At 39.5% G+C, this 20,465-nt stretch overlaps 1 protein-coding gene across 3 annotated transcripts in view; it reads right to left on the reverse strand.

Annotated features, from left to right (window-relative positions):
- Window positions 1-378: 378 nt before the first annotated feature.
- The window catches only part of LOC133545415 (gastrula zinc finger protein XlCGF52.1-like), a 229,945-nt gene continuing 209,858 nt past the window's right edge, over window positions 379-20,465 (reverse strand). The window contains exons 1-3 of one of the 3 annotated variants that reach the window (XR_009804823.1): window positions 14,696-15,222; window positions 6,530-6,657; window positions 2,267-2,383 (exon numbers count right to left, since the gene is read on the reverse strand). Coding sequence is in view for 2 of the 3 variants with exons in the window: in XM_061890989.1 (XP_061746973.1) it covers window positions 1,278-2,383; window positions 14,696-14,882 (1,293 nt within the window). In the remaining variant the exon portion in view is untranslated. Of the gene's footprint in view, window positions 2,384-6,529; window positions 6,658-14,695; window positions 15,223-20,465 lie in introns of those variants that run through there. The other 2 variants (XM_061890989.1, XM_061890988.1) reach the window with 2 other exon arrangements.

Genomic DNA, 20,465 nt, shown 5'->3' on the forward strand with positions numbered 1-20,465 from the left:
TCCTGCGGAACAAAGAGGAAAATAACCATCCTAGTGCCCAAGGCATGGGTAACTTATACATCTGTGAAGGCACTATTAATGCTGAATGGTCCATACAGGTTTTGGAGCAACATGTTGTCATCCAAGCAACGTTATCATGAACGCCCCTGCTTATTTCAGCAAGACAATGCCAAGCCACGTAGTAAAACTGTGTGGTTTCGTAGTGAAAGAGGGCGGGTACTTTCCTGGCCCGCCTGCAGTCCAGACCTGTCTCCCATGGAAAATGTGTGGCACATTATGAAGCGTAAAATACGACAGAGGAGATCCCGGACTGCTGAATGACTGAAGCTCTACATAAAACAAGGATGGGAAAGAATTCCACTTTCAAAGCTTCAACAATTAGTTTCCTCAGTTCCCAAACATTTATTGAGTGTTTTTAAGAGAAAAGGTGATGGAACACAGTGGTGAACATGCCCTTTCCCAAATACTTTGGCACGTGTTGCAGCCATGAAATTCTAAATTATTAAATACAAAAAAAAAAAAAAGTTTATGAGTTTGAACATCAAATATCTTGTCTTTGTAGTGCATTCAACTGAATATGGGTTGAAAAGGATTTGCAAATCATTATATTCCGTTTATATTTACATCTAACACAATTTCCCAACTCATATGGAAACTGGGTTTGTACAAAAGCAGCAATAAAAACAACCAACTCCACTACGCTCTAAAGTTGAGTGATGTGTTGCTAACTTCAGCCTTTTTCTTCTTTGTTGATGTTTTGCAGTAGTTAACATCCATGATGTAACAATGCTGCATATGCCAGAGTCCACAACTGCATTCATTTTTACTTTTAATTGGATAATAACATCAATAAAATGCAACTGAAAAAATATGTGAAGAAAAAAAATGAGAAAATAGAATATATTAATAACTACATAATAACTCGAGGGTTGCAGGTTCGATTCCAGCTTCTGCCATCCTAGTCACTGCCGTTGTGTCCTTGGGCAAGACACTTTACCCACCTGCTCCCAGTGCCACCCACACTGGTTTAAATGTAACTTAAATATTGGGTTTCACTATATAAAGCGCTTTGAGTCACTCGAGAAAAGTTCTATATAAATATAATTCAATTCACACTTCATAAATATAATTTTCAATATATGCACACAACTTAATAAGTATCCACAGGACAACATATAACACTAGAAGATGAGAAGCACTACATACAACATCAAAAATACATTCATATTTATCATGCTGTGTTCTTAAAGTAATTTTAACACAATCACTGTTTGTTTTTAAATCACTGCAGCTTCCATGACTGTTACACACTTGTGTTTACTGACCTGATACTTAATTCTGAATGTTTTATCACACACAGTGCAACTAAATGGTTTCTCTCCAGTGTGTGTTCTCATGTGTGTGGTCATGTTACGCTTTGTGGAGAAACCCTTCTTACAAACTGGGCAAGTAAAAGGTTTCTCTCCGGTATGTGTTCTCATGTGCGTGGACATGTCAGGCTTTCTGGAGAAACTCTTCTTACAAACAGAGCAAGTAAAAGGTTTCTCTCCAGTATGTGTTCTTATGTGTCTGGTCATGACAATCTTTCTGGAGAAACTCTTCTTACAAATAGAGCAAGGAAAAGGTTTCTCTCCCGTGTGTGTTCTCGTGTGTGTGGTCATGTGTTGCTTTATGGAGAAACTCTTCTTACAAACAGAGCAAGTAAAAGGTTTCTCTCCAGTGTGTGTTCTCATGTGTCTGGTCATTTGTTGCTTTGTGGAGAATCTCTTATTACAAACAGAGCAAGTAAAAGGTTTCTCTCCAGTGTGTGTTCTCATATGTGTGGTCATGCTTTCCTTTGTTGAGAAACTCTTCTTACAAACAGAGCAAGTAAAAGGTTTCTCTCCGGTATGTATTCTCATGTGTACTGTAAAATGACCCTTCTGTCTAAATGATTTCCCACATTCAGAGCAGTCAAAGTGTTTGTTGTTAGTGTGAAGTCTCGTATCACTTTGAGAGTAATTTTTACCCTCCAAAGGTTTTTGGATGTGGTCACTGTGATCAGAAGAGTCTGACATCATGTGGTCCATGTCTGACAGTGGAGCAAAGATGCTGTCTGGTTCTGACTTTATATCTTCACAATGCTCTCCATCAGCTTCTGTGATGTGTTGACTTGCAAGCTTCGCCCCTCTGTTCTCCTCACTTTGACTGTGATGAAGCTGTAAGGACTGAGCTTCATCTTCATCATTAACCTCCTCCAACCTTTGAAGCTGCTCCCACAGTTCCTCCTCTTCCTCTTTAATGTGGGAGGGGGCCTGTATCTCTTTTTGTCCCACACTGGAGCTCCACTCCTGCTGCTTGGAGGGAATCTCTTCATGACTCTCTGCTGCCACCTGCTGGACGTCTGCAGAAAATAAAACACAAATGAGGTGTTACTGTATCGAAGTTTGCAGTATTCAAACTATTCACATGTGAGCTAGGCCAAATAGACAGTGATGGGCAAGCTACCTGGAAAATGTAGTAAGCTAAGTTACAAGTTACTCTGAATTAAATGTAGCTAAACTATCCTCAGAGAATTGTAGCAAGCTACACTACACGCTACACTGCAAAAGTAGCTTGCCACATCAAAGCTACATTTAACAGTGTTTCTATCTATTGGCCCACATGTATAATATCAATGGTAATGCAACTGAGAATGTACACATGGACCCAGCGAGAGAACTACATGTCTTCAACTCATCACTGAACTTGTTCCACCATTTAACTCCTAAAACTGAAATACATTTGCATTTTATATTCCTTCTTACTTTACCTATTTCAAAAATCATTATCCCCGTAAATGATAGTTGTCTCTTCTTAATTGAAATAACCTCAGAATACAAGCTGTAAGACTGTAGTTCTTTACTCGAAACATAATTTCCAAGGTTTTTAGAAACACAATTTCTGAAAATTTTAACACATTAGAACTTATAAATAATGGACTGGTATGTACATACTAGCACGCTTTGTGTATTAATATAATGACCCTTTTTTGAAGTTGAATTATTGGGTCTATATTTGTTTTATAAACATTTCCCCAAACTTCAACACAATATGTTAAATATGGAAAAATAAAAGAATAATATAACATATGCAGACATGTCTTATTCAGCATGTTTTACTTTATAAAGAGTAGCAACGGATTTGGATATGTTTCTCTTTAGCGTATTTTTCGGATTATAAATCGCTCCAGAGAAAAAGTCGCACCGGACGAAAATGCATAATAAAGAAGAAAGAAAAACTAACGTATAGTAACATTTTTGGGGGAAATTTATTGATCAAATCCAACACCAAGAATAGACATTTGAAAGGGAATTTTAAATAAATAAAGAATAGTGAACAACAGGCTTAATAAGTGTACGTTTTATGACACATGAATAACCAACTGAGAAGGTGCCTGGTGTGTTAACGTAACATATTATGGTAAGAGTCATTTAAAAAACTATAACATATAGAACATGCTATACCTTTACCAAACAATCTGTCACTCCTAATTGCTAAATCCCATGAAATCTTCTTCCTCGATGTTGCTTCTAAACAACTCTGCCAACCCCAAAGGTAGATAATGTGCCGCTTCCTCTTTTATTGGTACATCTAGAGCAGGGGTCACCAACGCGGTGCCCGCGGGCACCAGGTAGGCCGTAAGGACCAGATGAGTAGCCCGCTGGCCTGTTCTAAAAATAGCTCAAATAACAGCACTTACCAGTGAGCTGCCTCTATTTTTTTAAATTGTATTTATTTACTAGCAAGCTGGTCTCGCTTTGCTTGACATTTTTAATTCTAAGAGAGACAAAACTCAAATAAAATGTGAAAATCCAAGAAAATATTTTAAATGAATTATTTAAATAAATTCTTTTATTTTTTTACTTTGCTTCTTATAACTTTGAGAAAGACAATTTTAGAGAAAAAAATACAACCTTAAAAATGATTTTAGGATTTTTAAACACATATACCTTTTTACCTTTTAAATTCCTTCCTCTTCTTTCCTGACAATTTAAATCAATGTTCAAGTAAATCAATTTTTTTTATTGTAAAGTATAATAAATATTTTTTATTTAATTCTTCATTTTAGCTTCTGTTTTTTCAACAAATAATATTTGTGAAATATTTCTTCAGACTTATTATGATTAAAATTCAAAAAACTTATTCTGGCAAATCTAGAAAATCTGTAGAATCAAATTTAAATATTGTTTCAAAGTCTTTTGAATTTATTTTAAAATGTTTTGTTCTGGAAAATCTAGAAGAAATATTGATTTGTCTTTGTTAGAAATATAGCTTGGTCCAATTTGTTTTATATTCTAACAAGGTGCTGATTGGATTTTAACCTATTTAAAACATGTCATCAAAATTCTAAAATTATTGTTAATCAGGAAAAATTTCTAATGATGTTCCACAAATAGTTTTTTTAATTCTTTCAAAAAATTAGAACTAGCTTGTTTTTCTCTTCTTTTTTCGGTTTGATTTGGAATTTTAAAGAGTGAAAATTAAAGATAACCTATGTTTACAAATTAAATTTTCATTGTTTTTCCTGTTTTCTCCTCTTTTAAACCGTTCAAATAAGTGTTTTTTTCATTATTTATTCCCTACAAAAACCATTTCGTAAAAGTAAAAAAAATGACAGACAGAAATACCCTTTTTTTAATATATATATATATATATATATATATATATATATATATATATATATATATATTAAAGGTAAATTGAGCAAATTGGCTATTTCTGGCAATTTATTTAAGTGTGTATCAAACTGGTAGCCCTTCACATTAATCAGTACCCAAGAAGTAGCTCTTGGTTTCAAAAAGGTTGGTGACCCCTGATCTAGTCTCTTACAAGAATGAGAAAAATAATATTTTTTGATATTATACAGTATTGTGTTAATAATTTCACACATAAGGCCCTCCAGAGTATAAGTCGAACCCCTGGCCAAACTATGAAAAAAAAAATGTGATTTTTAATCCGAAAAATACGGTATATATATTTAACATAATTTATTAACAATTATTCTTCCCAATAATTTTGTTTCATATACTCTATCAATTTCCACTTGATTTAATTTTAATTTTGCTTCACAATTTGTCCTTGCAACACCAAACACCAGAAATTTTGTTATCTTATCATTTAATGATAATTTATAAATATCGAAATAATTTTTTTAAAATCAACTCAACCTCTATTAACCTCAACACTTCTTTCAAGTCTTCTCCTGAACAATAAACATGTGTCCATCCATCCATCCATCCATCATCTTCCGCTTATCCGAGGTCGGGTCGCGGGGGCAACAGCCTAAGCCGGGTTACCCAGACTTCCCTCTCCCCAGCCACTTCGTCTAGCTCTTCCCGGGGGATCCCGAGGCGTTCCCAGGCCAGCCGGGAGACATAGTCTTCCCAACGTGTCCTGGGTCTTCCCCGTGGCCTCCTACCGGTTGGACGTGCCCTAAACACCTCCCTAGGGAGGCGTTCGGGTGGCATCCTGACCAGATGCCCGAACCACCTCATCTGGCTCCTCTCGATGTGAAGGAGCAGCGGCTTTACTTTGAGTTCCTCCCGGATGGCAGAGCTTCTCACCCTATCTCTAAGGGAGAGCCCCGCCACACGGCGGAGGAAACTCATTTCGGCCGCTTGTACCCGTGATCTTATCCTTTCGGTCATGACCCAAAGCTCATGACCATAGGTGAGGATGGGAACGTAGATCGACCGGTAAATTGAGAGCTTTGCCTTCCGGCTCAGCTCCTTCTTCACCACAACGGACCGGTACAACGTCCGCATTACTGAAGACGCCGCACCGATCCGCCTGTTGATCTCACGATCCACTCTTCCCTCACTCGTGAACAAGACTCCTAGGTACTTGAACTCCTCCACTTGGGGCAGGGTCTCCTCCCCAACCCGGAGATGGCACTCCACCCTTTTCCGGGCGAGAACCATGGACTCGGACTTGGAGGTGCTGATTCTCATTCCGGTCGCTTCACACTCGGCTGCGAACCGATCCAGCGAGAGCTGAAGACCCCGGTCAGATGAAGCCATCAGGACCACATCATCTGCAAAAAGCAGAGACCTAATCCTGCGGTTACCAAACCGGAACCCCTCAACGCCTTGACTGCGCCTAGAAATTCTGTCCATAAAAGTTATGAACAGAATCGGTGACAAAGGACAGCCTTGGCGGAGTCCAACCCTCACTGGAAATGTGTTCGACTTACTGCCGGCAATGCGGACCAAGCTCTGGCACTGATCGTACAGGGAACGGACCGCCACAATAAGACAGTCCGATACCCCATACTCTCTGAGCACTCCCCACAGGACTTCCCGAGGGACACGGTCGAATGCCTTCTCCAAGTCCACAAAGCACATGTAGACTGGTTGGGCAAACTCCCATGCACCCTCAAGAACCCTGCCGAGAGTATAGAGCTGGTCCACAGTTCCACGACCAGGACGAAAACCACACTGTTCCTCCTGAATCCGAGGTTCGACTATCCGACGTAGCCTCCTCTCCAGTACACCTGAATAAACCTTACCGGGAAGGCTGAGGAGTGTGATCCCACAATAGTTGGAACACACCCTCCGGTCCCCCTTCTTAAAGAGAGGAACCACCACCCCGGTCTGCCAATCCAGAGGTACCGCCCCCGATGTCCATGTGTATGATCTGCAAACATAATACATTTCAATGTATTAGATACTGAACACACATCAATATATATATATATATATTGAACACACATCAATATATATATATATATATATATATATATATATATATATATATATATATATATATATATATATATATATATATATATATATATATATATATATATATATATATGTATATATACATATATATATATATACAAATCTATATATACACAATATATATATGTATATACATAGATATATATACATAAATATATACACTATATATGTATATACATACATATATATCTATATATATACACTATACATGTATATACATACATGTATACATATATATATATACAAATACATATATATACACACAATATATATGTATATACATATATATGTATATATATACACACATATATATATACATACATATGTATATACACATACATATATATGTATATACACATACATATATATGTATATACACATACATATATACATATATATATATATATATATATATATATATATATATATATATATATATATATATATATATATACATATAGTATACATGGGGTTCTATTCATTATAATTACACTCAGCTGGAAATAATATTTATTTGCTGGCAGCACAGCCACTCTCCCAACTTTGCCACACAATCCCCATTTATATATTTATATTAGGGGTGGGCAAATTAATGCGTTAATTATGAGTTAACTCATCAATCTATTAACGCCGACAATTATTTTATCGCACATTTGCGTATGTTGTTTACATGCATTTATTTTGTTAACGCCTTTTCTTAACAAGATGGCGTCGCCCGGACGGGCTTCGGCTTCGAGTGGCTCTTGGTAAAAAGATGGAACATCTGGTAAAAATACCGGACAATTCTGCAACTTTCACGGCTGGCTTACAGCGTGGTCACTCCAGGATCACCTACGACCGCCAGACAATTCTGAATGTGGATAGATCGGGCCGTTTTGGACTGAATGACGCGTGCTTGCCAGACCGGCTAGCTAGCATGGGAATACTTTGCCGGCTACATCCAGCGGCCTGTGAAGCAGCGGACTATTTGTGTTGTCTGTCTATTTATGAATCATGCAGACGAGGCGTGTTGGCTGAGTTCTTAACGTTTGTTTTCAGAGCATGCATATCACAACATACAAGATGCCGTTGGGGCGACACAACCTATACCGGGCTACCGCGCATGCTCGTCACTCCTGTTGCATACTGGGTAGGGTAGTTCTTTTTTTCCCTGGCTCATAACATGACAATATAGTACCATGTATATGCGTTCAGTTTATCAAAGCACCAAGCAAATAATCGGAAAATTCCCATCATATCAATTCCTAGATATGGACATAATTATTTTAAGTGTACTACGCAGAATAAACACATTATTAATATTGATAATTTGATCAAAAATTCCCTAAAACAGCCCACTACCTATAATATAGGTTTTTTTAAACATAAGATCCCTGATAAAAAAAAATGTTCTGCTGTTACCTCAGAAATTGCCTGTTTAGATGTTATGATTGTGGCTCAGAGATTTGTATGTAGATTATATTTATTTTCCATAAGAAACAGGATAACTTAAATACCCTGGCAGTGGTAGTAATAAGCTTAAATGTTTGTATTTACATTTTTTGAGTTGATTTTTCATAAAATATGCTATTTAACTGCTACTGTTTAACAAGGACTGATTTAAATTGTGTTTGCACAACAAATGTTTTGGCGCTTTTGTTCATGTGGGAGAATATTCCAATAAAGGTGCACTACACACTACTTTTGAATTCATTATTGGGCTTTGCGTATACAATGCAGTTAATCGCGATTAATCGGAGAAATAGTGCGATTAACTTTGATTAAAAGTTTTAATCGTTGCCCAGCCCTAATATATATATATATATATATATATATATATATATATATATATATGTATATATATATATATATATATATATACATATATATATATATATATACAAATAAAATATATATGTATATACATCTATATATATGTATATATATATATATATATATGGGGTTCTATTCATTATAATTACACTCAGCTGGACATAATATTTATTTGCTGGCACAGCCACTCTCCCAACTTCGCCACGCCATCCCCATATATACATATATATGTCAAAGCGCTTTGAGTACCTTGAAGGTAGAAAAGCGCTATACAAGTATAATCCATTTACCATTTAGGACATGAATTCCAGCGATCCCTTTATTGAGCAAAACTTTTGGCGGCCATAAACACATGACCAAAACATTGGTAAAAAATTTCCTATCCAGCAAAACTGGTCATTTTTCTGCCGCACAAACCAGACTAAAACCAACTTTATCTTATCAACAGCAGCCGCTCGCTCTTTACCACGAGCACCAACACATGCACTAATGGCACTTAGCCAGTGATGCGTTTACTGCCACACAAAAAGTTTTACCAATCAAATGTGTGCTTATTCTAGTGTCATTTATTAAAAATCCTATTTTATAAAACATTATTCTTGAAATGCTGTTATTATTTTAAAGAAATACTAATACAAATATATATTACATAAACACAAAGTTACAGGAATGTACAGTACACATGATCCCATGCTTACATCTCATTGTGCAACATGTGAATGTTTTAACGGGAACTAAATGCGATATCTGAAAGGGTACAAATTTTTCCAAAGCAGGATCCCTACCCAGACATACAATACTAGTACACAGCTCATGAAAAAACAATATTTTTTGTTACTTACATTGTAAATGGTCTAAAACACTATTATTAGAAAATAATCTCGTGGAAACAACTGCTGTCATTTGATTATAATGATAAGAAATGTAACTTATTTAGGCAGGTTAGAAATAAGTTAATAATTTTGAAAAGGGACTCAGTTGTTTGCAAATTGTGCTGTTACATTTTTCCAACAAATAAATTAAGAACACCAAAGGATAGGTTTTGTTACCATTAGTGGTTTAACAGAACATTTTAGTGTCTATATTCCCCACAATTTCTAATTATATTGAATCTATATTCAACGATAGCTACCGTTAGATCAGGGGTCTGCAACCCGCGGCTCTGCAGCCCCATGCGGTTCTTTCATGCCTCCGCCGTGGCTCCCTTTGGCTTTGAAATCGAATGACAACAAATAATGGTTACTTGATCTATTATATTTCATTTTATTTACTTAGTTCATTTGAATGTAACAGTTGTTATTTTGGAGAGTTCTGGGATCTTGTCGTAGGAAAATAAAACACATATGAATGTATTGTCGATAGAAATGTATGTCACAGCCCTTATGCGACATCTCTTGCTGCCATGCAATTGTATTGTTTTTAGCAGTCAACCCCTAACAATGGACGGATCAAAAAGAGAAACATTTTATTTACTTAAGTCCTATAGCACACATGTAACAAAACTATAAGTGGTGTTATCGTCATTTTAGGAATCTAACAGAGTTTCTGGCTCTAGGTAGGTTTTATTTGGGGGGAAATGGACTAAAATGGCTCTTTGTATGCTGATGGTTGCCGACCCCTGCGTTAGATCAACACACAAATCTAATGTGCATGTACATGTTACGTATGTGTGTAGTTACATAATTTTGTGGTAAAAGCCATGTATAGTAGATGATATACTGCTTTCATGGATAAATGTTTGCCTTTTAGACATTGTGTTAACATTATCTGTTTTTTACAGACTTTAAACAAATCAACGTTCCTGGGGACTGACTACATTGAAAACCTATCAGCGTCACTGCTCATTCTGGCATGTGTATAAGTGGCATTATGATCAGTAATGTAAATGCATGTGCTGTCAGTCATGTTATGTTACTGATATATGCTAGTGGACTATACTTTTATAGTATTACTTGGTTATAAAAAGCTAAATGCGGTCTTAGTAGTATGAGTGCACATACATATCTTACTGTATATGTTGTTTGCGTGCTAATATTATAACTGTTATTTAGAGCAGTGGTTGTCAACCTTTTTTCAGTGATGTACCCCCTGTGAAAATGTTTTAAATTCAAGTACCCCCTAATCAGAAGCAAAGCATTTTTGGTTGAAAAAAATAGATAAAGAAGTAAAATACAGCACTATGTCATCAGTTTCTGATTCACTAAATTGTATAACAGTGCAACACATTGCTCATTTGTAGTGGTCTTTCTTGAATTATTTGGAAAAAAAGATATAAAAATAACTAAAACCTTGTTGAAAAATAAACAAGTGATTCAATTAATAATAAAGATTTCTACACATAAAAATAATCATCAACTTAATGTGCCCTCTTTGGGGATTGTAATAGAGATCCATCTGGATTCATGAACCTAATTCAAACATTTCTTCACAAAATAAGAAATCTTTAACATCAATATTTATGGAACATGTCCACAAAAAATCTAGCAGTCAACACTGGATATTGCATTGTTGCATTTCTTTTTACAGTTTATGAACTCACATTCATATTTTGTTGAAGTATTATTCAATAAATATAAATATATATAAAGGATTTTTGAATTGTTGCTATTTTTAGAATATGTTTTAAAAATCTCACGTACCCCTTGGCATACCTTAAAGTACCCCCAGGGGTACGCGTACCCCCATTTGAGAACCACTGATTTAGAACACTTCATATTACTTAAAATTTGTTTCTGTGCTACTCACTAAATGTTTTCATTTAGTAACACCGGTGCCCGAGTGAAAAAGCAAAGCTTACATCCCTAGTTATCACTGAATGTATATTCTATCATGACAACAACAACATGATATAGTGCGCATGCGTTGATCTGGACCAGTGATTTTCAACCAGTGTGCCGTGAGAGATCGTCAGGTGTGCCGTAAGAAATTATGTAATACCTCCTAATTAACCATTGTCGGGTGCTTGCTGTAATAAAGTGCGGCAGATAATGTCATACTCTTCTAATTCAGTAGGTGGCAGCAGAGGGCGATAAATACCTGTAAAGACAATCGAGTTAGCGCTGCGTGACACGTGACAGTGTGGGATCGCAGCAAGAGGAGGCGAGCAGGTGAGAGTGATGGAGAAGTTTTTGAGAAGGGAAAATGTAAATACTCTTTGAACTGAAACAAGATCGGGGTTCAAAGCTAAACTTTGCTGATCTTCTTTTGGAAAGTTTTTGGTTATCTGTTGCCAAGGAGATCCCCATTCTGGCCAACAAAGCCATTTTGACATTGCTCCCGTTTTCAACCACATATCTTTGTGAGCTGAGCTTCTCAAGCTTGACTGCGATAAAAACTAAAAACAGAGAGAGACTGAAAGCTGTTGAGGAAGAGCTTTGTGTGTGTCTAACTACTATTTCTGCCAGGATATCCATTTTGTGTTAATCGAAACAGGCCCAGGTTTCACACTAGGTGAGTATAAATACATTTAGAAACTATATTATTAACTATACGTATCATATACTGTTTTAGTGTCATTTTGTGTCATTTTGGTTGGTGGTGTGCCGCAGGATTTTGTAAATGTAAAAAGTGTGCCGCGGCTCAAAAAAGGTTGAAAATCACTGATCTAGACGACCGCTGCTGCAGTTCGCTCCGTCCTTGTCTTTGTTCGTTTTGTACTTTTATATATTTTTACATTTACTCTACATTTACTTTCTATCAAGTCGTGCCCTTCTAAACATGCAGTTTAGAAGTGTTTTGTTTGTCTTACTGACGGTGGGGACGCTACTGACGAGCTCAAACAGGCAACATCAGTGGAGAGGCTCTTTCATCTACACCAGGGAACAGATGTTAGCGGCACCAGTTATTAGCATCCAGCTAACGGACCCGGCGCTAACTAACCAGATCCCGGAGGAGCTAAAAAGGACTTATGGAGGTTCTTGTGGCTGTCGAGGGAAAGGGAGACACTCGAGACAGAAGAGGGCTGAAGCGAGGAGGGAGAGAAGGAGATATAAGCCATATATTCCTTCCTTCGTCATGGGTAACGTGCGCTCTCTGGCAAACAAAATGGATGAGTTGTCGGTGCTTGTCGGTAGTCAGAAAGAAGCTGTGGGGCGCAGGCTTTGAGCCTGTGTGGTGTACTCCAGCACATCTTCAACATGAGCCTTAGACTGCAAAAAGTCCCCACACAGTGGAAAACCTCATGCGTGGTCCCCATCCCCAAGTGCACGCGACCCAGCACGTCAAAGGACTACAGGTCGGTGGCGCTAACTTCCCATATAATGAAGACCATGGAGAGGTTGGTCCTGGAACAACTCCGCCCTAAAGTCAAGCCCCACCTGGACCCACTCCAATTCGCCTACCAGCCCGACTGAGAGTGGAAGACGCAGTCATCTACCTGCTGAACTGAGCCCACACCCACCTCGACAAGCCTGCGAGCAGTGTGAGGGTCATGTTTTTTGACTTCTCCAGTGCTTTCAATACCATACGGCCTAGGCTACTGGGTGTGAAGTTGGAAAAGACGCAGGTGGAGGCCCCCTTGGTGTCCTGGGTTGTAGATTACCTGACTGACAGACCACAGTACATTCGACTGCAGGACTGTGTCTGACAGGCTGGTCAGCAACACCGGGGCCCCGCAGGGTACAGTCCTCTCCCCCTTCCTCTTCACCATTTACACCACCGATTTCCACTATCAGTTAGAGTCCTGCCACCTTCAGAAGTTTTCTGATGAATCTGCGATAGTTGGGTGTAATGAGGAGGGTGATGATGAGGAATACAGGGCACAGGTGGAGGACTTTGTCACATGGTGTGGAAAGAACCACCTCCAGCTCAACGTGACGAAGACCAAGGAGCTGGTTGTGGACCTGGGAAGGAGGAGGAGTACTCCGGCAACCCCTGTTTCCATTAGGGGGGTCGATGTGGGCATGGTGGAGGATTATAAATACCTCGGAGTACACATCGACAACAAGCTGAATGGGTCAAAACACGCTGAGGCCCTCTACAAGAAGGGACAGAGCCGCCTCTACTTCCTCAGGAGGCTAGGATCCTTCAACGTCTGTACAAATAGGTTGAAGATGTTCTACGAGCCGGTGGTGGCGGGCGCCTTCTTGTATGCCGTGGCTTGCTGGGGCAGTGGGGTGAGAGTGAGGGACGCAAACAGACTGGACAAGTTGGTAGAGAAGGCCAGTAACGTGATGGGAATGGAGCTAGACTCTCTGGCGGTGGTGTCAGAGAGGACAAGTCTAGCACAACTCCTAGCCATTATGGACAACACCTCCCACCCACTACACTCGGACCTTGCGGAGAGAATGGGCACATTCAGTGGAAGGCTCAGACTCCCAAAATGTAACACGGAACGACACAGGAGGTCCTTCATACCATCAGACTGTATAATGCATATGTTCCTTCTTGACTGCACTTAAATGTAGAATATATGTAGAATATTCATATATTATATATAAAATATGTTATATTTAATTTATTATTATTATTATTGTTTATTGTGAGTGAACTGTGGTGCTGAATTTCCCCCAGTGATCAATAAAGTACTTTCTACTCTATTCTATTCTATGACTGAAAAGTGTTAGTTGCTTCTCTCGGACTGTTTCTGTGTACGTGCACACGCTTCCAATTTTGTGTATGAGACAGCAGTAAGTGACAAGCCTGAGCGCCTAACTAATTCCTAACCATTTTTATTCAATACAATTATCCATCCATTTTCTACCACTTGTCCCTTTCGGGGCCGCTGGAACCTATCTCAGTTACTCATTGTGAAAAAAAAAATGTACGTTCTGTTAAACCACTAATAGTAACATAAGCAAGCCAGTGATGATAGAGTAATATTTTTTGTAAGGAAAAAACAAACTTTAAGCAATTTGCAAACGGACACTTTAAGGCTTGCTGTCGTTTTTGCTTTGCTAAACTACCTATGTAACAAAACGTAGGACTGTTTTCAGTTGATTATCCATGCTCTTCTTTAGTTACATAACTCTGTTCCATGAATCTTCTTTCATTTGCATGCCAGATTGTTTACTTTCACTTGACAAGGCTACTCCACTCACTTCAATTATACCAAATGTCATTTTCTTGTTAACAATCAAATATAAAGTTAGTAAAGATGTGAGAGTAAGAAGTAAACAAACCTGTTCTGTGTAACACAACTTGATGTTTCTTGAAAACAGCGTCCAGTAGTTGATTGTAATGCTCTTTTGTTCTAGAAAGTTCCGCCTCGTATTCTGCTATCGTTCTTTCTAACACTACAAATATTTCTTCAACGGCAGCAGTTAGTCGCTGATCCACTAACGCTCTCAACATTTGTAATGTAGACATTTTCACACAATCACAACACTTTACTCTCACACTTGATCTCTACTTAGCGATGTGTTGATAACTTCTGTGTCTTCTGTTAGCAGCTAACAAGCTAAGCTAACTAGCGAGCTAAGTTAACTAACAAGCAAAGATAGCACGAGAAGCGGCACAGTGCTTCTGGCGCATCGATACGAATTCATCCTTATATAACGAATCAAAGATGTATTTTATACGACGTAAATATTTCAAAGTGGAGAACAAATAATAGGACTGACTTATTAGCGTCCTGCTTGCGGCTTTCTGCGTCTATGTGCCAGTACTGCTTTCTTCTGTTCAATGACGTTACAGCCGGAAGCTGGGAATGACGTCACATCCGAGTGGACGAAGAGAATGAATGTATCTTCAAGACACTTAACAAATTTGGCTTCGGCAATTTTTTCTGCAAAACAGTTTTTTGAACTTGGAAGAATTCCCGGTTTTCACGAAATTCCAGGAATTCCATAATACCATTTCTCAATTAAAAATGTTACTACGTCAACATTTCTGGCCCGATTTGAAAAAGTCCAACACTCACTGTTCAGAACATTCAGAAATGTTCCCCCAAAAATCTTGCTTTTCCCAAAATTCCCATGAAATTCCCATTCAAAGGAATTAAATCAAAGTTCAACAACTCCCACATTTTTCATCCGATTCAAACCGTTCCAAATTCAAAGTATTCAGCCTGTTCAGGAACTGTGTGCTCCCTTTCAACACTTATTTAAAAACATTCCCAGAATTCCTAAAATTCCTGGTCTTTAGGGACATTTTCCCCATTCGAAATGAATCATCAATTATAACTTCCACAATTCCCACATTTTTCAACCCATTCAAACCATTCCACCTTCAGCACATTCTATTCATTCTGGAAATTCAAACAACCATTTTTCCACATTCAACAAATTTCTAGGCATTCCTATATTTTTCTAACCTTTTTTCCAACCCTCTATACTGCGATGACTCATTTCACATTTAAACCGTTCCACTGTCAAAACATTCCTCTTAGTCAGGACAAAAAAAACCAAGTTGCTTTAAGAACTTCAAAAATTCCCGGTTTTCAAAAAATTCAGTAATACAATTATTCAATTAAAAAACTGTTACTACTTCAACATTTCGTGACAGATTTAATCAATTCCAACACTGACCAATTCAACTAGTTCATGCTCATCATTTTCAAAAAAATTCGGCTTTTCCCAAAATTCCCAAATTTCCAGGAAGTTAAAATTGATATGAACCTATACAAACCATTCCAACATCAACATATTCCACTCACCCTGGACATTCAAACTAACATGTTCCCAAGTTTTAAACCAAATTCCAGTTTTCCTGGAAATTCCAACTCTTCAACACTCAAACCATTCCAACATTTAAACTATTCTTACATTCATGCTACATTATTTCAGCATTTCAGTTCAATTTCAGTTTTGGAGCATTCACACACAATTCCTTCAGGAATTGCTTCATCCAGTTATTATTATTATCATTATTATTATTATTAATATTATTAATATTATTATTATTAAATGTAGCTTAACACATTGAATGTGTGGACTGCATGAATGATGCCTTTTCAGTTCTCACTCTAACGCAATTTGAGTGTCTGGAAACGTACTAAATTAATCTAATCCATTATTACTACTGGGTTTGAGTTTCCTTGCCCTTATGTGGGCCTACCGAGGATGTCGTAGTGGTTTGTGTTGTGGTTTGTGCAGCCCTTTGAGACACTAGTGATTTAGGGCTATATAAGTAAACATTGATTGATTGATTGATTGGTTGATTGATTGATTGATTAAAAAGATAAACAAGTTATCTTTTGAAGAAGTAGTCAGTAATCTGATTACTCCATCCCGGTTTAATTTTGGCGACACTATCTACATGAAAGCCAAAAAGATGTCATCTTTTTTGGCCAACATGTTGACTGTGCTCATGCTTTTTTAGAGCAGACCCGTCTCTAAAAATGAATGTGAAAATGACTAATTATAGTCCACCAACAGGGGGAGCTCATCACTAGTACTACTTCATGGAGGCTGGCATGTGGTACATTATTTCCTGTGTGTGTATGACTTATTCAGAGGGAGAACAGCACACTATTATGGATTGCAGGAATTACTTTTAAGATATTTTTGTATGAATAAGGTGGATTGGATGTTGGCCTGGGAAGGCATTCCCTGAAGGTCTTCTTCATGTGTCAGCTGGAAGTACCCTGACTGCTGTGAGGGGAAACTGATGAGATTGTGAGATCATATGTTGGTGCAGGACAATGTCTCGTGTGACTGAGAAAAGCTGGACTTTTCTAAAGAATGTTTGTTTCCTCTTGTCCTGCAGACGTTGAAGAAGAGCCACAATTCCCCAACATACATGAGGAAGAAGAGGTTCTACATTCCCAACACATTAAAGAGGGAGGGCAGGAGCCACAGCCCCCCCACATTAAAAAAGAAGCAGCAGAACACAGCATCAGTCAGGAGGGAGAGCATATTGAAGGACTGGAGGAGTTCCCAGTGACTGTGAAGAGTGAAGATGATGAGGTCAAAGGTGAAAGTGAGGAGAAGAGAGAGGCGGAGCCTCCAAGCAGCATCTCAAGACAACACATGACAACAGAAGCTGATGGAGACCACTGTGGAGGATCACAAGCAGACAAGCTCTTAGGTCCACTATCCGATAGTGAGGACACAACGTCACACTCTCCTGACACTGATGATGAAAACTCTAAAGATGATAAGACATGTCACACTGACAACACTCACTTCACATGTTCTCTCTGTGACAAAACCTTTAAATACCATAGTTATCTGAAAAGACACATGAGAATACACGCTGGAGAAAAACCTTTTCCTTGCTCAGAATGTGGTAAATGTTTTGTAACAAGTTGCAATTGGAAAATAAACATGAGAACACACACCAGAGAAAAACCTTTTATCTGTTCACTCTGTGGTAAAGGTTTTGTTCAGAGTAACAATTTGAAAGTGCACATGAAAATACACACCGAAGAAAAACGTTTTATCTGTTCAATGTGTGGTAAATGTTTTATACAAAGTCAGAGTTTGAAAGTACACAATAGAACAACACACACTGGTGAAAAATGACATTCCTGTTCAATCTGCAACAGAAGCTTTTGTGACCGGTCATACCTTGTAACACACATGAGAAGACACCCAGGAGAGAAAATGTTGAGTTGCAGTGTGTGTGGTGAAATATTCTCTTCTAAGTACCAGTGTAAGAAACACAAGTGTGCTGGTGGGAACAGCAGCAGCAAATGAAACTGCAGGATTTGATATAAACTATCAAGACTTTAATTTTGACTTTCTAACAACATGAACACATATAACATGTGTGACATTGTTGTTTCTGTAACTATTTTTTTAATATGTCTTTAATATGTCTTCACAATCTTGTGGAAGCTCATGCGTGTTGTGTGGAAGAAGCAATCCATTCCAGCAGAGTGGTAAGAGGCAGTTGGAATATTCATCCCCAAGGAGCAAAATTCCACCAACATCAGCCAGTTCAGGACAATTGCTTTACTGAACGTGGAGGGAAAAGTATTTTTCTCTGTCCTGGCAAGAAGGATATCCAGCTTCCTCAGCAACAACTGCTACATTGATACAAGCTGTGGAAAAAGCCGGACTGCCAGGCTTTCCGGGGTGCATAGAGCATGCATCCGTGATCCGGGATCAGATACAGCGTGCCAAAAGAGAAAGGAGTAACCTCCACGTGGTATGGCTCGACCTGGCAAATGCCTATGGCTCAGTACCACACAAGCTGGTTGAATTTGCTCTGAATTTCTTCCACGTTCCTGTGTGTGTCAGTAACATCATAGCCAAGTATTTCAACAACCTGCACATGTGCTTCTCAGTAGATGACTACATGACAGGATGGCAGCGGTTGGAAGTGGGACTTGCCATGGGCTGCTCCATATCACCAATCCTCTTTGTGGCTGCATTTGAAGTGTTACTCATTGGAGCAAGGCAAATGGCCAGAGGCCTGAAAACACCGTCAGGAGGAAGACTCCCCGCTCTGAGAGGTTTCATAGATGATGTGACAAGCATCCTACAGACCGCCCCATGCACAGCACGACTCCTCAAGCGTTTCGACGAACTGACCATCTGGGCGAGAATGAAGATAAAGCCCTCTAAGTCCAGGAGCCTGTCAATCAGGAAGGGTGTGAGAGATGACAAGACAGTCTTTACAGCAGGAGGTGAGAAGATTCCACTCCTGGCAGAGCAGCCCATCCGAAGCCTTGGGAGGGAGTATACAGCAGAGCCCTCGCACAGGAAGATGGGGAGGGTGGTCCAGAAACAACTAAAAGAGGGCCTTGTAAGGATCGACGGCAGCCAACTTCCTGGGAAACTGAAGGTTTGGTGTTACCACTTCACACTTTTCCACCGTGTGATGTGGCCGCTGAAAGTAGCTGAAATTCCATCTTCTCAGGCCAGCAAGATGGACAGCACCGCCAACGGTTATATCAGGAAGTGGCTGGGCCTCCCTCGCTGTTTCTCAGACACAGGTCTTTTCGGCAAGAACATTCTGCAACTTCCTCTAAAGTCCATCAATCTGGGTTACAGGCAGGAGAAGACTCGCCTTGTACTGGAGATGAGGGAATCAAGAGACGAAGCTGTGAAGAGTGCAGCGGTGATTGTCCGCACTGGACGAAAGTGGAGGGCCCAGGTGGAGATGGACCAAGCTGTCTCGAGGCTGAAATACAAGGAGATCCTGGGAAGAGTCCAAGACAGCCGGGCAGGACTGGGATGGGGGAAACCAGTCCAGTTCTGGTCCAAAGCCACGAGACAGCAGAGGAAGGCCATGGTGGTGGAAGAGGTCACACAAGTGGCACAAGACCAGTATCAGATTAGGGCCGTATCCCAGGGAAAACAGGGGGCATGGACTCGCTGGGAGAATACCATCCAAAGAGTCATAACTTAATCTGGCGAACTCCTCAATCTCGTGAGGGCAGCGTATGACACCCTGCCATGCCCTCGAAACCTCGCCCAGTGGTTCGGAAGCGATAGCAAGTGCTATCTGTGCAGCAAAGGCAATGCAGGACTAAAGCACATCCTTTCGGGTTGCAACGTCGCGCTGACGCAGGGGCGCTTCCGGTGGCGACACAATCAGGTGCTGAGGAAGCTGGCAGAGCTGTTAGAGGGATGCAGAGTCGGGGCAAACAACGCCAAAGATCCCCATCGGCCAAACATCAAGTTTATCAAACCAGGTGAGGTAGGACAGAAGACAGAGAAGGAAAGATCATCCCTTCTGCTTACCACTGGTAAGGGCTGGGAGATGCGCGTTGACCTGGACAAGCAGCTAGTCTTCCCAAATGAGGTAATACAGACAACGCTAAGACCAGACGTTGTGACGTGGTCCTCAGCTGCTAAGAAAGTCCTCATCGTTGAGCTAACCGTGCCATGGGAGGAGGGAATACCAGTAGCACATGAGTTAAAAAGGTCAAAGTACAGCGACCTAGCAGAGGAATGCAAGGGGGTAGGCTGGTCTGCGTCCATTCACCCCGTGGAGATCGGATGCAGGGGCTTCGTAGGAGATTCTGCAACCCGGCTCCTGCGTGCGGCGGTGATGACC

This window comes from Nerophis ophidion, linkage group LG28 (assembly GCF_033978795.1).
Source record: "Nerophis ophidion isolate RoL-2023_Sa linkage group LG28, RoL_Noph_v1.0, whole genome shotgun sequence".
In the NCBI taxonomy this organism is placed as follows: domain Eukaryota; kingdom Metazoa; phylum Chordata; class Actinopteri; order Syngnathiformes; family Syngnathidae; genus Nerophis; species Nerophis ophidion.